Source organism: Plectropomus leopardus, chromosome 8, assembly GCF_008729295.1.
Source record: "Plectropomus leopardus isolate mb chromosome 8, YSFRI_Pleo_2.0, whole genome shotgun sequence".
Lineage (NCBI taxonomy): Eukaryota > Metazoa > Chordata > Actinopteri > Perciformes > Serranidae > Plectropomus > Plectropomus leopardus.
The window spans coordinates 25,069,994-25,089,658 of NC_056470.1; the positions used below are offsets into that span (position 1 = coordinate 25,069,994).

At 39.9% G+C, this 19,665-nt stretch overlaps 1 protein-coding gene across 1 annotated transcript in view; it reads right to left on the reverse strand.

Moving 5' to 3' along the window:
- Positions 1-19,665, reverse strand: part of LOC121946868 (cadherin-4-like) — a 288,738-nt gene that overhangs the window by 146,743 nt on the left and 122,330 nt on the right. Inside the window, exon 3 of the mRNA XM_042491671.1 lies at positions 11,099-11,122. Coding sequence (XP_042347605.1) covers positions 11,099-11,122 — 24 coding nt within the window. The remainder of the gene's footprint in view (positions 1-11,098; positions 11,123-19,665) is intronic.

Genomic DNA, 19,665 nt, shown 5'->3' on the forward strand with positions numbered 1-19,665 from the left:
CATGAGAATACCCATCTGCCATTACTGTGGTGACATGCTTTTGAGCAGTTGACGAGGTTTGGGAGCACAGCACTGTGGAAGGAAAAAGCCTGCTTAATTAGTGTGACTGTGGAGTCAGGAGATGTGTTTATCTCATTATGGGCATCTGAATGAATATTCACATGTCCTTGCTGAGGAATTTTTACTGTAGCAGCAGTTAAACTTAAAAAAGAAGAAATCTAAAAGTGTGAGAACGGGCTAAACTATTGCATAAAATGATGTAAATTATAATATGTCTAACAAATGTGACCCTGAGTTTATAGCAAAAAGGCAGAAGTGTGGGTCGTTTCATGTTCCACTGCTGTGTTTTGTGCACCAGGCTTTGAACAAGACTCTCCATGAATCTCAGCAGCTTTTTCAGGTGTCCATGTACTGAGCAGAGATTGATGTACTCTGTCTTCCACACCCTGTCGGTATCCCTCTGTTTCACCCTGCTGAGCTAATCCAAGCTGGCCAAATCCCTCTGCCGAGCAGGCCCACATAGGAGCTGTCCTGCTGGGTGCAATATGCCACCCGCTTCCCTGGCAATGCCTGCCCCGTAGGGCTTCAAGCCCAACTGTGGCGTCTTGTCAGTAAACAGACAAAGATGTATGAATCATCTAAGTGACTCGGAGCAGGTAGTCCTATGACAATAACATGTTGTTGAATCATGACAAAGATTATTTGCTCTGTGGGAATACTGCAGCTCTGTTCCTGGGTGACACCGCAACAAAAGCACCTCCGGGCTTGCAACCGCGCTCTAATCTTCCAGATACCTGCCACACGCCATCAGATACAGAGCTGATGCACCTTTTAAATGGAAGCGCTCTACCAAAGAGAGAACAGTTATGATAAGCTGCGGTCTATCTCTACATAGTCAATTACACTTAGCCGGTATGGATGGCCTGAAAACTCCATCCACTAGTGCAAATCAGTGTTGCACCATGCTGAGCAGACCACAGAATATCAAATTAAGTTCATCTGTCAAGGGAGCAGGCTGCTCTCATATCTAATTGGCAGCAGAGGCTTAAGAACAGGGTTCTATAACAAAGAGCGGTGATCAGTTTACTTCCGTCTCCGCTCTTTTTGTAAGACTTGTCTCTGCTTTAATCTGCTCTCTGTCTTTGCCGGAGAAATGTTTCACTGCCCAGACAGCCTTAATGAGTCGAAGATGTGAGTCTGCTGAGGCTCTCTTTGTGTGGTTTTGTCTTTATCTTTATCACTGGCTAACACTCATCGGACATGTTGCAGGGTTTAGCCTGGCAAACAAAATGCATTATCAGCCTCCGGTGAGCAATAAAGGAGAGCCTTTCACATTGTTACAGAAAAAAAAAGTTATTTTCTGCTCCATGTACAGGTGACATCATTAACAATCTATGTCTTTTTTACCAATCTTGTCAGAGATTTCAATTGTGCTCATTGGGGGTCTGCTATGAACCTGCAGTGTATTTAAATCCCATATATCATGTACCTTGTTAACTCCCTGAGGGAGTTAATAGACAAGATCATGTCTATAATGACCCTCTCTCCTGCACAGCAGACACAGCTGACTTAAAATTTTAAAAATAGATATACATCTATAATATCAAAGTAATCATGATTCTTGTTGCAGGGGATCCAGAGTAGCATGAGCAGAATGCAGCAGAAAACAAACCATGCATGTTGGCACATACTCATTTAATCATTACTGCTACATAGGGAGCCCCCCAAGCAACTCCTGTTACTGCGCTACAGGGCTTTGAGCAGTTTAACTGCTTCTTAGAAAACCGTGGGAGTAGGTTGATGATAGTTCAAATCAGTCAATTAGATTAAAATTGCAGTGTTTTCTTTGTGTGGGCAGCCTTGTTCAGCCAGAGCATAATTTGGAGCAGGAATGAAAACTAAAAAATCAATTTAAACTAGCTTGTAGAAAGTATTTATATAGAAAAAACAATTTATGGTGGTTGCAAGAGTGGATTGTCATTCTAATTCATCCTGCACAGACAAAGGGCTCATGTCTTTCATTACAATTTTACTTAAGTGATAGAAAAGAGAGACTGTTGGAATAGGAGGTGGCAAACGCTAACACCAGCGTGCTAACATGCTCACAGTGACAGCACGCTAACATGCTGATACTTAGTAAATATAATGTTTCCCAAGTTAATTATCTTAGTTTAACATGTTAGCATGCAAGATTGAGCTTACTGGCACTAAACACAAAGCAGATGAGATTAAAATGATGACAATGTTATAAATGATGACAGTTTTTGGTTATTTACCTACATATTTGGGGGAAAAAAAAAACCTGACTTGATAATGGCGAACAATCAGGGGATAACCAAAGTTATTACAAATGATCTCAAGCAAGGCATGAATGTGCACACTAATTTCATAGTAATCTATCCAATAATTGGGACTAAACATTTTGACCAAAGTCATCAGGATGCATCATTAAGCAACCATGAATGTCCAAAACATTGTGCTAATCCTTCCAGTATATAATGAGCTATTTTACTGACTGAGTGAAAACTTTATCCTGCTGGCGACACAAAATGAAAGGTTGAGGGATCATCAATGTCATTAGGATTAAACCTCTGGGCACCGTAGGTATCTGTACCAAATTTGATGGCAGTAAATCCAATAATTTTCCAACGTCTGACCTCATCAGCTACTGATCAGACAACCAAAAGCCTCTGAGGGCAACAACCAATATTTGAGGTTCCGTCCAAAAAAAACCCAAAACAAAACAAAAAACAACAACAACAAGGATAACCTATTGAGTGGTAGTAGATTTTGGAATCCAACAGCCACAAAAACATAGAAACACCTGTACAATGTGATTGGTCAAATACTAACTTGTTTTGCAAAATCCATGACAATCCATCCCAACAGCTGTTGGAGCACCCAACTGACCACCTGACACTGCCAACCTTAGTGCCACACCAAAAGCCTAGCTAAAAATCATAAAGTGATCTATGTACTGAAGAAGTGTTAAAAATAAGAAGCGTACTGCCTGTGACTACTTTCAACCTTCGATGCAAGAAAGATTGGTGATTGACAGACAAAATTCAAACTGGTAGATCCAGTATACAGAAAGCTTTTCTAAAAGAAAGTGTAATTGTTAACATGTTAGCGCAAACACACTTCTGCTCCTTTCCAAACAATGCGTTAATGGCAAAATATTCTAACACTTACAGTGTAAACAGTTGGGAAAACTTAAGAGTCAGAGTAAAACAAAGCAACGACTGTATCATCACATGATAGTTATGTGATGAACAAAGCTCTTTAGATTCACACAGCTAAGAACGCAGAAGTCCTAAATAATGAAATCAATTTCCTCAGCTGATATCATGTTATAATATCATGCCTTCACAACAATATGAAGGAGGTCAGTTGATATTCTAACACACACGTGTTCAATTTTTATTATTTTTTTCATTTTGCTCTCATTACCCAGCTTGTTATTTATCGTTCAATATTAATAACAATTTTTACCATGTAATTACTGTCAACCAATCATATCAACAGAGACAGGAACAAAAAAAATCATTGAACTGATATATAATACATTTATTGCAAATGTACTTTATTGAAAGATAATGCCTCTGACATAATTCAAAAGTAAACTATGAAAAATATATCATCATGCCTTTGCATGAAAAATTCTTGAGGTTAAGGTTAAGGCAATTATCTTTCAGTGAATAAAAAAAGTACATATTTATAAATACATTTATTTGGAACAAATGAAGTGATTAATTAATACTGACATACATACGCACCTGTGATGTTCCCTTAAGCCTGGGAAATATATATGAAAGTGGATTATACTGTCTATAAAAGTCAAAAGTTTTCCTCTGCAAATCAAGAAATAAAACAAGATACCCAGCTTCCACTAACTGAGTGCAATGGTGCACATACTTATTAAATTTACTTAAATGGTTTTAATTCTGTACTTGAGGTAATGTTAATAAAGAAAATGGTATTATTATAATATATAACTTAAGAGCCAAACCTACTACATCCTACTACTTGTCGTTACCATTACACTTTCATTGTTGTGGTTGCAAAATGATTTGCAATAAGATGTTTACTTTCTGCAAATGCTTTTATGTTTAAGGACTGCAACTTACAATTACTCTCATTATTGATTAATGTGCCAATTGATTGATTAATCAATTACTCATATAGTCTATAATATGTCAGAAATTGTGGAAAATGTTCATCACAATTACCCATAGCCCGAAGTGACATCTTTAAATAGCTTATTTTTTTTCCAATTAACAGCCCAAACACTCTACATTTACCATCATAACTGACAAAGGAAAGCAGCAAATTCTCAGATTTAAGAAGCTGGATCCAGCAAGCGTTAATTTTTTGCTTGAAAAATGATAAATGATAAATTGTTTTCTAAAAAAAAACAAAAAAAAAAAACAAAAAACTTGGCAACTAATTTTTTCAACTAATCAATAACTTAATCAATTGCTGCAGCTGTAGTTAAAATCATTGCACATTTAATTAACGCAAATGGATTTCATTTTCTATTGCATTATAAAGAAGTCAAAATGTATCACTGAGCTGTAAAAATCTCAATTAAATTTTTACACTGTGAGGGTGAAATGCAGGTGGAATTTCTTTCTCATAGTGTTTTTTTTTCTGCCAGATTTAGTCTAATTTAATTTCAAGCTATATTTGTGGCTGTGTCAGTTTTGTAGTAACAGTAAGGTAGAAATCTAACAAAATAAAACAAGCAAAATTAGATTAAAAATGTCAACATGTGTGAGGAGCTTCAGAGGTTCAGAGGTCAGATTTGCGATGGCAGCTTTCAGGTAATGAACACAACTTGCTGAGCAATGAACACTTACTCATAAAAAAGGGTGGTAGGGATAGGATCAAGGGAGCGTGATGAGGTTTTAATTGCATTACTTTTTTAATGAGCCCAGACAAGGTCTCGCACACATCATTATTTACACCCTAGCTAGTAGTCAACTTAATGTTTATAATCGTGTTTCTGAACAACGCTGCAAACTCATCACACTCTGGTGTGGCAATAGTGTCAGTGAGGCTTTTTGGAGCTGGATTTACGAGGCTGTTAATAGCTGCAACGATCACATGAGGATTACTGCATTGTGATTATCAGTTACCAATTTCGAGAATGAATCTGTGGGCATTTCTAATTGCTATGTTAAATAGCTGCAGTGCTGAAATAAACCAGTAGCCTAGTTTTTTAACTCAGATTTTCTATATCACGTTTTTAGGTTAAAGATATCCTTAGTTCTTATTTGGATGTGTTCTTTGTAAGTCTGTGGCTGTCAGAAGCAGCCCTTGGCTAATTGGTAAGTTACCAAATCATCACAAGAGCAGGGAAGAATCACTGAATGTAAATTATTAATAGACTTAAAAATTCACAGCAGCTTCAGGCATTAAATTAAATGGTAAGTGGACTGCACTTCTTGTGTAGTGTTTTTTTACCTTAACTGACAAAATGCTCTACAATTGGACTTGTATTCAGCTATTCACACACACACACGCACACACACACACACACACACACACTCACACACTGATGGAAACTAAGTTGCTATGCAAGGAGCTGGCTCGGCCATCGGTTTCAGTGTCTTGCGCAAGGATACTTGCATATATGGACAGAAGGAGCCAGCGCACCATATTCTTTAACAATAAACATTTACAACAGATACATCAATCATCAGACTGCATGCAATCTTTTGGCTCAATCCTTGAAAAACTATATTCTCACGTGATTCTCCAAGTAAGGAGGCTTTGTACACCAAGAGACACACAAGAGTCCGGGAGCAACAGCTGCACAGTGGCAGAAATGCACATATTTTGGTTTTAAAAGGCAATCCATTTCCAAATCAAAAAATACACAGTTTCCTATCACCTGATGTGCTATTTATCAGTCTAAACTGTTTTGGTGTGAGTTTCCGAGTGTTGGAAATATTGGCCATAGAGATTGTCTGCTATGTTTTGTGGTAATTAAATTGTTTTTTACGGCATCTATTGCAAGTCTGTCAGCCTGAAAGACGGATCCCTCCTCACTCGCTCCTCCTGAGATTCTCCCTTTTTGTTCCCACATTATAGGCTTTTTTTGGGGGGGGGGGGGGGGGGGGGGGGGGGGGGGGTGGGGGGGGGGGGGTCTTAAAGACAGAGGGATGTCGTATGCTGTAAAGTCCTCTGAGGCAAACTGTGATTTCTGAAGATGGGTTTTATAAATAAAATTGACTTGATTTGACTTCTCTCCAACGTTATGAAATTGAATGGCACCCGGCTTATGGTGCTCAAAGCACCCAAAAAATAAATTTGGAAAACTTGGCAGCAATGTCCCATTACAGAAATCATGACCCGGTTACTAAAGATAATCCATAGCTGAACTAACTTACATTGCAGCTTAGTAGATGCACTCTTCCCTCTCTGTGCTGATATGGTTGGCGGGTATAGTTTGGCAAAAAGAAAATAGTTTCCACAAAAAAAAAAAAAAAAAAAAAAAAAACCTGCTTACAGCAAGGTCTGTGGATTATCTTGAGTTAGTTTTTCTTTTTTTCTTTTCTTAAGCTGACATCTGAAACAGGAAATCACCCCAAAATAAACTAGATTGATAAACAGCACTAAAGGTTAGAGTTAAAATCTGTACTTTTGATTTCGGGGTGAACTGTCCCTTTAAGATCCCTCAGCTGAAGCTAAACACTTGATTTCACATGAGAGAGAGAAATAACTGGTGTGAGGACAGAATGTGTTTGCAATAGCAGCGGAAGGAAGATATTGAAGAAAATGTAATGAGGGAGAGATCTGGAGATTTAGAGACTAAAGAGAGGAGGTTAGTGCAGAGAGAGACGGAGAGAGAAGATGTGTAGCCTCCTTGTGTAGATGTAAGTTGACAGGTAAATTAGCATGTGCGGCTAATGGGGCAAAAAGCGGCCAAGCCCTCGCAGGCACCCTTTCACTCTCACAAACAGGCAGCTTGTTGACCCAACCACTACCTCTGTCACTCCATTCCCCAGTTTTTAGCATTTAAACACACAAACATCCTCCCACTTTGACACTGACACACTTACTGACATACTAACAACACATACTCCAGCTCAACCGCACATTAAGCTGCCAGGCGTGTGCAAGTTATCCAGAGAAGGATAACTCTATCTAATAGGATTTAGAATCAGTGATGAATCTCGAAATGTTCAAAAAGGTTTAGAGATGCTGGCCTTTTGATTGATTTTCTATCATGCTTTTTTAAGCAGAATTGAGAAGCAGGGAAAAATCATGGATCACAGCATGCATCTTGAATAGAGCGTGTGGAGTTGTTTACAAGCTGCTCATCAAGGCGAAGCGTAAATCTCTCACATGCAGCTTACTTTTTTCTCCACCTTCCTGCACATGACAGGAATCAATAGCCAGATTGCTCGTTCACTGAATCTCTGTCATTCGTTTTTCTTCCAATCACTTTGCGGCATATACCCTTGATACCATGTTTGAGTCATAAATCAACACCTTTGCAAAGTGGGAGGAGTGCACGTGAGTGTGTGTATGTACCATGTGTGCCTGCAAAGTGAGTCCGTGCACATGCATAAATGTTTGTGGATCTGCGTAAGAGAGACCACAGTTGGGTATTACCACATATCAGTGTGCCTGTCTTCTCGGAGCCGGTGTCTGAATGTTTCATCTAATCATTAAACGCTGACAGGCTTCACAGAGTAGCGCCACTGATCCCCGTCAGAGAAATACGGGGCCTGACTTCATTAGCCCTGTTAGTACTAAGCTGCTTTACCCTCACTCACGCCTGGCTTAACCTGCACACTGATAAACGCTGAGAGGAGAAGAATAGATAGGCAGAGGGAAAGAGGGGTGAAACAAAAGGAAAGCAGGGACAAAGGCACTTAAAGAGAGAAGCAAAGGTGCCAAAGTCAGGTACAAAGGAAGAGGAAGTGCGAGATGGGAGGGGGAATGGGAGGGCACAGAGCGTGTGAACCTGGAGTTTTCAGAGGCAGGAGAAGGGATCAAGCTCAAAGTGGTGTTTGAACTGAGAGGGATTTACAAATGCAAAAACGAGCAAAACAATCAATTAACTTGTGTTGCAATTAATCAATTATTACGCTGGCACATTGACAGCCAAAGTGCTTAACTGAGATTCTATCGTGAGGCTCCTATGCGTTGGAAGAATTAGCATTGACCTCTATGCACACACGTGCATCCACAATCTAGCTAATTCATGCTCGCATCTAAGCACATAAAGATATGCACACACATCTTTGTTCTCTTTTTTTCTCCGCTATATTCATCTGGTTTCCCTCCTACCAAGACCCCCCTCCCCTCTCAACACTCAGTCTTCTTCTCCTGCCAGCAGAGGTTTTTGGCTGGCTTAAGTACGCCCACAGGCCCCTGAGGGACAGCCCATGACGGATGGCACTGCGTGTGACTCCGATTCGATTCAGCCCATTTGATAAATTTATTGCTGGCATTTTGAAAATGAAATTAGAGGGACGTCTCCTGGAGACTGTTTTTCCAGCACAGGTGCCATAAATATACTTCATTTGGCAGAAGAGAGGGAGGAGGAGTGTAAGAGGGTTGAGAGGTGTTGGATAAAGGATGTCACAGTAGGGGGGGTGGATAGTGGGGATGTTACACATAAGTAGAGAACTATAGAATAAGGTCACATTGTAATGAGGTCCTGTGTTAACTATGATATTTGTGGGGAAAAATACGGTGTAAAATCTGACAAGTTGATCTTCTTTTAAATAATCTTGGGGATAGACTGTCTTGGAAAAAGGGAAGTAAATGCAAATATTAATCTTAATTTATGTTTATTACATATCTAATTGTTAAGTTTATTCAAAATGTAGCTGTATTCACTTATTTTTTTAAGGTTGTTGAAGTTAATTGGCCTTGTTCTACGTGTTTGCAATTTCAGTAAATCTGACTTAACTTGATCTTCACAAAGAGGATTTTGCCAGTGACAAAGTTAGGAGATGTGCGAGTTTTGTTTTGTTAACATGTTTAGGAATATACAAATATGACTGACTAGTCTGCAACCGGTAGAATACAGATTTATACCAAAGTAAACTTGGTTTACTTGAGTTGCTAAAATCTAGAATGACTGATTTGATTAAACCTGCCATTTTTAAGTCACAACAACTTCACAAAGTAAATATAACTTATTTTTAAGTAACCTCTACAACTAGATATAAAGTAAACATAAATTAGGATTAACAGTTAAATTTACATATTTTTAAGGCATTCCCTTTTCTAGATTTTTAAAAAGTGAAATCAATTTGTCAGATTTCAGAGTGTGGTAAAGGTTATACAACCACAGGCTGAAAAGTACCTGGACCTAAATACCACATGCTGCCCTTCAGTCTAACACATGTACTGTAGCATTGTACTCATTTAACAGATGGGAGACCCACATCTCTCATGTTGAATATTAACAGATTGAGACTGTGGGGAGTTGACATTGCCAGTGCGCACAAATGTCCTGCTTTTTCCATCTTTCATGCACATATGCGCACACATGCACACATACACACACACCAGTCTTTTAAGAGACACACAAACACATGGTTTATGTACACTATCTTTGCCTCAAGGCCCCATGGCTCTTTGGTAGCGATGGCAGTGTCACAGCTGCATAGCCATCCATAACTCACAGTGTATGGATGAATACAGCAGGCTATTTTTTTTTCTCTGTGGCACTCTCAATGTGTGAGGCCAAGAGACAGTAAATGTTTTTGTTGATGCTTCTGACTAAAGCGATTTGAATTGGACGTATTGGATAACCACGAAAAGAAAGACATACAAACACAGAAGTCAGACGCGGACACACGCAGGCCAACAAAAGAGAGCATTCATTCACTGTCGGGGTTGCGTGGCCTTATTTATCTCCCTCCCATTCAGAAACATATGCGAGCGCAGCTGTGGAGGGATGATGTACGCCATGCCAGCCTCTGCTCCCCTTCAACATTTATCAGAGAGGGAGGCACGGGCGACCCACATCACTTACCTTTATAGGCCCATCTGACAGCATTGTACACCTCATAGTCATCACATACATAGGCCTCACAACAGTATGTTTGTGTGTGTGTGTGTGTGTGTGTGTGTGTGTGTGTGTGGGTGTGGGTGTGTGTGTGGGGGGGGGGGGGGGGGGGGCACACTAAGTGCACCCTGTCACACAGATGCTTTATATCAATACCTCTTGCACTTGAACAGATCTGAAGCTAGCAAGGTACAAATATGCCACCATGTTCTCAAAGACATGCTCCTGCAGTTTAGGTTTTTCAAATATACATGTTGTGCACATTATATCAGATCCAGGTGACAATGAAAATATCCTCACCTGCCTTCTGTTCTGCTCTGGTAAGAGCTCGCTCAAAACAACACCTAAGTTCTCATAAGCACAGCAGGACTCAAAGAAAGTTTCAACAAAATCAGCAGGGAGTTCTCCTGAGTGATTGTCTGCTCCTGCTTTGCAATCACAGAGCGTGACACACCCTCTGCCATTACTGTATCTCCACTATGAAGAGTAGAGGGCTGGGACTGCTCGGTGCATACACCTGCGGGCTGCCACTCAGAACAAGAACCCCGGAGCTGTTTAGACAGTTTGACTGTCTGGCCCCGTCAACTAACAAAATCAAAACAGCCTACAGGTACGTTCCTACAAACCCGCCCCCCCCCCATTCCTTCTCGTCTCTCCCTGAAGAGCGACTATGCAAAACAATCACCTCCCCCAACCCTCACATTAACATACACATGAAAGTGTGGAGGAGTTGAAACAGAACTGTGATTAGTCTTAACATAAGACTTACAGAAAGCAATGCAAAACAGACTGTGGGCTGTCTATCATGGTGGGATAGCGGGGTAATTTAGTCTAGGTGTCAGTGGGTGTGAGTGATTGACTTTGTAATCAAACAGATTGTTCTGTGGCAGAAACACAAAATGACTCAATTTCAAATCAACATCAACAACACTGTGAAATGTTTTTCATCTCATTAGCAAAAATTGAGAAGACGCGCGGCCACACGGAGCAACACACCCACATGCCACCCATCTGAGAATGCATGGGGATCCACAGGTGACTGATTGAGTGCTGTCTTACCTTTTTGTGATGACACGGTGGTATCTGTAGATAAAAGAGAGGAGACACACAGAGGAATGTGTTAGGAGCTGACAGGCTGCTGTATAGCAGACACATAAAATGAAGGAGATGACAGCCGCGGCGGTGATTTGCTGGGAGGGAAACGAGCCACCCAACAGGATAAACAGACAGGTTGGGGGGGTTGTACACAACTGGAGGGGGGGGTCTCTGATCTCAGAACTGCAAAGAATATCCACTTTAGCACACTCATGCATGCTTAGTTGTGCCTGAATATGAAAAACACACATAGGGGACACATTCAGTAGGTGTGTGAGTAATACACACACCAGCTTATTTTTCTGCTCCACAAGGACCAGGCAGGTGGAGGGGGAAAAAAGCATCTGAGCAAACACATTGAAGAGGCCTCAAGTAGACAGATGAGAGTCTCCAGACCCCTGGAAACCCTTGATCTCTTACACAATTTACCCTGAGTGAGCTTTCTAATAAGTAAAAATAATGCCTTTGAGGTGCAGCGAGACAGAGCAAATCAAATCCTTTCAGTAAGCATTTTAGATTCTTACTCAGAGCCCACTAGAGACACTCCTGGCCCACAAGGCGTGGATCAAAACACGGGCTGCTTCAAGCGAAGGATGTACTGCAACACATTTTTTTACACAACACTGAACATTAACAGAAAAAAAAATGAAGGAGGCGTGTTTGCGAAAGGAGAAAAATACAGTAAATTTAGCTTATTGTTCTCATAAAATATTTACTGGGACAGTGCTTGTAAGCTCCTAAGGTTTCATTTTTATTTAATAGACTTGTCAAACTTGCAGGGATGCAAGAATAAATAAAAAACAAAGAAAGCTCTTTTTTTCTATAACTTTGTACTTTCAGCAGTTGAAATCCTTTAGAACATTTCTCTACTGGCCATGTGCCCAAAAAGCCCAAATGGCCACAGACATGGGAGGGGAATAATTGAATCCGGATGGATTTGTGGCGTGCTGGGCTGAAGAAGTGATAATCCAAAGCTCTGCCTAATTGCCAGAGTAAAGATGGCGCCCATTGTGGGGGTGGCTTCGGTGTTTATCAAGGCAGTGTGGCGTGGGATTGGACTGAGCATTAGGGCTTTACACACTTTTGTTTTGTGAGGTGTTACAGTGGATTTGAGCAAATATTGGCCCGCTGGTTATTACATGGTCTGATTGTCTGCTATGCGACTGTCCATAAGCTTTGCATGTCTACTCTAATCTGAGTGGAGGCTTCAAATAATTAGTTAGTGAAGCACTCTCACAGCCCCGTGCAGTCAACCTTATCACTAAAAGAAAATCCTTGGTCCATTTCCTTCTCACCCCAAAGGCTTACAAACTCTCACCACTGTTAAAGCCTTTAGGGTAGCCGCACACACGATAAAATATTACCCGACATGTCACAATCACTGGCCCATATCCTCCTCTTTTTATTATTTGTCATGTAAAAGAAAGACTACCATATGGGTAACAGAAATCTAACAAATGCTAGAAGTGCAACGAGAGTTTCATCAAAGTTTTGAAAGCAAACTACTCTGAGTAGATGATCAGTTTCAGTGAGATTATGAAATATTTTCAGAAAAAACACAGGGCATAAGAGAGATATTCACTACCGGTTTTGTCTGTAGTGATCAACATACCTGATTCTTACATTCAACATAAATAAAATTATCATTGCCATTAGCATAAGATCATTTTGAAAAGGGGAGATTGAAAAGACTATGGACTAAGGACAAAACAACCATTTTTAGTGCTTTAAGATTAAGCATCGGTGCACTGAAACATATACAATAAAATGTCTTTGGAGAACAGTAGCTGTCTTCAGCAAAACAGTCTCTGTGCTGAACATTTAAATTTAAGAGTATAGCAGCTGTAGCTTATCAGCCAACGGTTAAGATGAAGTCCAAATGATGATCAACAGTACATGTGCCAGACTACAATCTGTGAATTTACATATCGTTCCATGTCTGAGCATTTTAAAAAAAACAAACTATTATGTAACGCTACTGCAAAACCCATTGGATCTGTCAATGTAGTTAAAGATAAAGAGCTTAAAAAGAGCTTACAGGAATTATAATTGAAGCCAAAACCACACGTCTTACAAGTCTGAGCGACTAAGACAGCAACAGTGACAGGTACCTGGTGGACATCAGACAGGCATTTCATTTATTCCAGCACCTCTCATGATTTACATGATTTTTGCAGCACATTAAAAGATCAGCAAAGAACTTCTGCTGTAAAACCTTGTAATAGTTACTTTAAACTCTACTGTTGATTGTCAGTTAGTGCATTCTGGAGCAAAACAAAATACAGTGTTTGGTGACTAAAAAACTGCTAAAAATCCAGCAATGATTTGCTATAAAAAAAACAAAGCTTTTTGCTGTTTGTTGAGCCTGTTTCATACAGCACCCGTCAGCAGTGCTTGACTGCAGTCTCACTGAAGTGCAGGTGTTCACACATGCAGTGTTGTTGCAGCGTCGCTGCTGCGTCGCTGCTGCGTTGCTGCTGCATCACTGCCTGCCTCTATGAGTAATGCATTTCCACATTTATAAGCACATATTCCACTCATTTATGAAGTTGTGTAAGCTCCTGCATTGCCAACAACACTGTCCTGCAAATATTTGCAAATAAAATGCCTTATGTCAACAACTGACACAGAGACATTGTCAGAGGACTTTTACTTTGCAACAGAAGCAGGGAAGTTTGAGTAAAACAGACAGCTTTGTATTTCCTAACCTAAGACTTTTAAACTGCAGTAAAAGGTGGTATAGAGTCAATATAATCATTAAATACACCATTTTCACTGTCTATTTCTGCTGACAAACGTGCATGGCACAGCAGCCGTTTCTCTAGATGCGCTGCAGCCGACATGCTGCTGAGACGCACCTGATGAGCGCTGTTCAGGCGGGCAGTGTGCATGCTCTTATTTGTTCACATGGGTGCTAAAAAAAACCCAAAACAAAACAAAACAAAAAAAAACCCAACAGGTTCGGCGCTGCTCACACCCTGCTGACGTGTGCTGTGAGAAATGGACCTTAATTCTTCAACAGCTGTCTGCAGCTTGGCAGCCATCACACCAATGACCATCCACCATAGTTTCCCACATTTATTTGTGATGGCCTGCCACAATTTAAACATCTGCCTCCACAAATAGATTTTCTATTTTTGGAGCTGGACCATCCATTAGGAGTGCTATTTAAATACGGTTGGTTATGCATTGCAACTGTCTGTGTGGAGAATGCACTCTGGGCAAAGACGGAGCAGCAGAATATCAGACGCATTGAAAGTGAAACTTCACTGTTTATTCTTCTGAGTCTAAAAGTCTGCATTCACTGGCAGCAGCTGCTCCTCTCATCCAATGATCTGATCAGCTCTGAGCAGACGGACAGATCGATTATCCACCTCACGAGTCACAAACTGCTGCTGAGGAAAAAAAGAACTCAGGATTTAGAGAGAGAATCCACTCCACCTCCTGATCACAAAGTCAGCTCATACTATGTTCCTTTAGAAAGTGATAGTCAAATGATACATATGAAACTTATAGATGTATTGTATCTGTCCTTTTTTTCTGAAAGTGACTGTGTCTGAGAACCATGCCTACTGCCATGCACTAAATTAATATTTTTATATTTAAAAATAAAATGTATGAGCCTCTGCTATGGGTGTGTGTGTGTGTGTGTGTGTGTGTGTGTGAGTTTCCACACAGTGAAACTGGCCTGTGTGCACACTGACCTTTTGTTAAACTAAAAAAAAATCTGTGACATCTTGCAAAGTATATCATATTTTCAACCTTCGATTTTTTCCCCCCTCCATTTTCTTTCCCGGGCTCTGTAGGAGACAACACAACTCAGCTGTGATTTAATTTTATATAACAAGGCATACTCTCAATTATAGATTAATTAATTACCCCAACGCACAGTTACCTGCAGTAAACAGCGGGGTGCTTCACCGCATGTCACTTCCTCTCTGCGCACTCTGATATAGTATATTGAGTAGGAGAGAAACTGAAAGAAAATGAGGTAGCATGCTCTCTATTAACACTGCTTTGATAATGGTTAATAATGAACACCAGCTAAGTTAGGAAAAATAATCATAAGAAACCACTCCTTATCTTTTCAGTAAGCACTGGGTCAGAGCAGAGACACCATGCTGATTGATGTCAATGCACATAAATAACTCTGCTGTTAAGGGAGGTAAAGAAAACCTCTGTCATTGATTACTGCATTTCTTCCCAGCTATCAGTGGCTTATATGGATTTGGAGACTAATTTGCAGTGAATATGTGAGCGGTGTTTTGATGCGCCAATGCATCCACAGCAGTACTCCTGTGGGTTTGAGTATTATGTAAAGTAGGCCATATGTCAATAAAGGTTTCCCACTGCAAAGTGTGTATGGGAGCCTGGCAAAGTTAAAACTGCCCAAAAGCACACCCGAGGACTCCAAAAGCTTGATTTTTCAAACACATTTGCAAAATAAGGATATAAACATCTATCAGCTGGTTCACTTTCAGAAATGCAGCCTCTCGCTGTCAAAGAGGATGAATGAAGGAGGAAGAGGAGAAGAGAGCGATGGTGACTGACACTAAGACAACTGGCTATTCATTTCAGCAAACATGAACCCTCTTATCACCAGACTTGCATGTAATATGATGTCTAATAGTTTGAAAGAAAAACAAGTCAAGAGGCAAATACAGACCAAAGCACATCTTAGAGATCTTAATAGCTAATCAGGCATGGCTACAGAGCATTCATGTTGATGTTTATAACATTCATTACCCATTAAAATTACATCTATTTACTCTGTGACTACTTTTCTGATCCAATACATAGAAAGCAAACAAACAGAGAAGAAGTAAAACATCAAGACATGAAAAACTGCCAACTTGAAATTGCTCTAAATGACAGCCTTCACTGCATCCTCACAGACGCAAAAAGGGAAGTTTCTGAGCTTGAAGTAAAGAAGTATTTCACCAATAAAAAGAGGGCCGTCATATAAAACTGGGCTGTCTATGCAGTAGAAAGATGCAAGTATTCCTGAAATTGGTGCTACATGACCAGAGAAAAAAAAGAAAAAAGCCTGTGGTATTCGCTTAGCCAAGAGGTAGAAAAACTGCAACTATCAGAACGCACTGTACCGCAGCGCACCAATAAAGTTCAGTTCAGTTCAGCATTATTGTCATTTCGACATACATTTATTATGCAGAACAGAATGAGAGAACATTTCTCAGAGATCTCGTGCAAAACACAGAAATAAACATCATTAAAAGGGCACACTGAAGGCAAACACTAAACACTAAAAACACCCTAAAGCTAAATTTACTTTAAAAACAGACACTAGATGTAAAAAACAAACACTAAAAACAAACACATTACTGAAAGTAAAATAAAATACAATTACACAATGGCGACCAGCTGGTGACAAATGCTCTCGTATTACAGTTAAACGCTGAGTTAAAACATGTTTCTGTAAACCCACAGAAAATGGGTTTACGCAGAAACTCTGGATCTGAAGCCGGATCATAAATTTAAGACAGAATCATTACTGGAGCCCACAGCAAGCACCGCTGTGACGCTGGATGTTGACACATGTTGATTGAAAGATAACAGGCTTTAAAACTGCCCCAGTGGCCAACACCAATTAGGAATCAATCAAGACAGGTAATAAAACAACCACTGTTTTCTCTCAGCTCCAGTTCAGAACGCGTTTTTTAATACCTTTGTTCACTGCTGAAGATGTGTCATATAATTCTTGGATACTCAGGCACAAAGTGAAATTAACTCCTCCATTGTTTTCTCCAGTGTGGTTCCTGTGGTTGCCATGGACACCCTAAGTGGTGAGCTACAAAATTTGGACCACTACCAAAGAGCCAACCTTCCTCTCTCTGCTTGCCTCTTCAGCCTGCCTCAGCGGGAGGAAGTTTGTATTTCAAACACTGAAGGCAGCAGTGGTAACCAGCTAGCTGGAGAAACCATTATAGCTTTTTTTTATATCACCATCTTGTGTCACTCTACAGCAGTAAACTCTTTGTTTATAGTCATTTTGAAGCTTCCATTGTACTTCTTAGAGAAAAAAGAATAAACAGTCTCTATCAGGTTCAAGTTTATTTTTATACTGTAATGCTCTTATAAAAAATAACACAAAATTTGCCAATCTGTGCAAAAAGTGCTGTGTTGTAAAAGTTGACAAACACATTGCACCATACATGATTGTCAGCAGCAGTTTGTTGTCAGCACTTTTCTGCACAGTTTGGCACATTTTGTGCCATCTGTCACTAGTGAGTATCAAAATATAGAACATTATACGCAAGGAAAGCTTCAACTTGATTGAGAATGCTTCCTCACTTTTGTGACCAATGAGCTGATCCTTTCTACTCTTACTGCATGTCTAAATAAAGGATTGGTACACCTGCACAAGATTGAAGTCATAAACACCGTGTGATGAACTGAACCTTAGTTAATGATGAAAGTGAGACTTATCATCAGCGGTGATGAGCACAGTTTCAAAAATAGTCTCTCAGCTGAGGGTACACATTTCTTAGCTTTTGCTCTCCTTTCCTCTTTTTCCTCTCTTCTTGCTTTCATCTTCTTAATGTCACAGGGGCATGCTTAGGGACTGTTCCTTATTTATGAGAGGTGACGGGGTAGTGCATAAAGGGGGATGCATGTCAAATCACTTTGAAGCACTGGGGAGGTACCTTTGTTTTTATATTTTGGCTTAGGGGAGGGACATAGAACTTTAAATGGATGTGTTTTGTATTCATTTTAAATATCATTTAAATCCTGAAGCCTGACGGCATGTTTTAGAGGCATGTATTCTTTTAAAAAATGTTCCTGGCATTTATTAAAGCCAGAAACAGTAGGAGCAGAAATTATCATTATATTTTCAAATTTGCAACTGTCCTTGACCTCACCATGAGACAAATGCTAAAACAAAAGCTTAAAACAGTGACATATGTCTCATTTAGAATTTTGTCATAAAATAAGAGCACAAGACCAGAGTGGGAAAAACAAAAAGAAACCACATCAAATTCTGCATTCCCGCATGTATGACAACAGTGAAAAAACCAAGGCTTCTTTTCAACTTCAGGATTTTCAACTTTTAACATTTAACTTTTAAGATCTAACATCGGCTGTTCTGCCAAGTAACTGATATTATTCTGGCCGCTGTTGCTGCTGGATTTTTTGGGTCAGGTCATTTGGGAAGACGTCATTACATGTACATGTTGCTGTTGCTGGCTGTGTGCATGCGGTGATGTCCATGCACGTGTAGGCTTGTTAAAGTTGGGTGGTTGGTTTTGTGTAGCTGTCATGCACACACAGCTTGTGTGATGATGTGAGTTGTAGGGAGGATTTGCATTTTGTTTAAGAAATCAGCTCTGTAGTAGTTGTAGTTGTAGTTTGCTTTGGTAATAATTCCCTCAGTGCTGTTTGAGCGTTGCATTGGCTCCAACACCACCTGTATTTGTATAGATACTAAAAAATGGTTATTTATGGCAGAGGGAGGGTCATTCAATTCCCTCAGTCACTCAGAGTCACACCCCAGCCAACCCCCTCCTCTGATACACAACAAACAGTCCCTTGCTGTTGCAAACAGTGTTACACTTCTACAGTAATTAATTATAATTGTAACAGTAATAATTGTAACACACATATGCTGTAGAGCTGCTGTTTCCAAGGATTAGATTGAACTGTTGAAACTATAAGATAACTGAAATTCTCTGTTTGGGAATTAATGGAAACAAAATTCATATTCTGATTGCTGCTCTGCATTTTTAAAGTTTATACAGTTAGATTTCAAAGGTCCTCAGATGCTCTCGGGTCATTAAACTCAACCCACTGAAGATAATGTGAACACAGAGTAAAAACATTCAGATAATTAGCATTAAAGATCATACTATAACCACAGTTTTAGAGGCATTATTAGCTCAAATCAACCCACGGCAGTCACTGAAATCTGTAATGCAGATGGTCCTTTACAGATGACGAGCAGCCCGGATTTTAGAATCATATGCATGCTGGCTCTCTGGTACTGCAAATGTATGCTCAGTGTATGTGATTGTTAAGGTATCACCCCTTGATCCTGAACATACACTATACATCCCGCACTGATTGAATTAGACTGCTATAGGAATCCTGTCTTCTACTGACCTCTTAAAGTTGTGGCCTTCCAGCAGTCCGCTCTGGGAATAGTTTTAATTACATCCAGAAATTGGGTTCGATTTTATCCCCATCATGAAGTGAGGAATCCTTACAGCTAATCATCGCTTCATCAAGACAAATGAACGAGCTGAAAGTGTTCATGTATAAACATATCATTATTGTGAGACTGCATATGCACATGCACACAAATTTAAGTATATTCGTACAAGTAGCTGAAAGTAAGCTGTGTATAGAGCGGAGTGTGCAGTAAAGTGTGCAGAGGAAACAAATGCGTCTGTCTTCAGATGATTAAGCACTATTGATATATCATCTCTATAATGTAATTAGGATAAATTCCAACACAGTAGCTGTTCGTCTCTTAATCACACTCACTGGTGGACAGTGACAGCTCATCAGTTAAA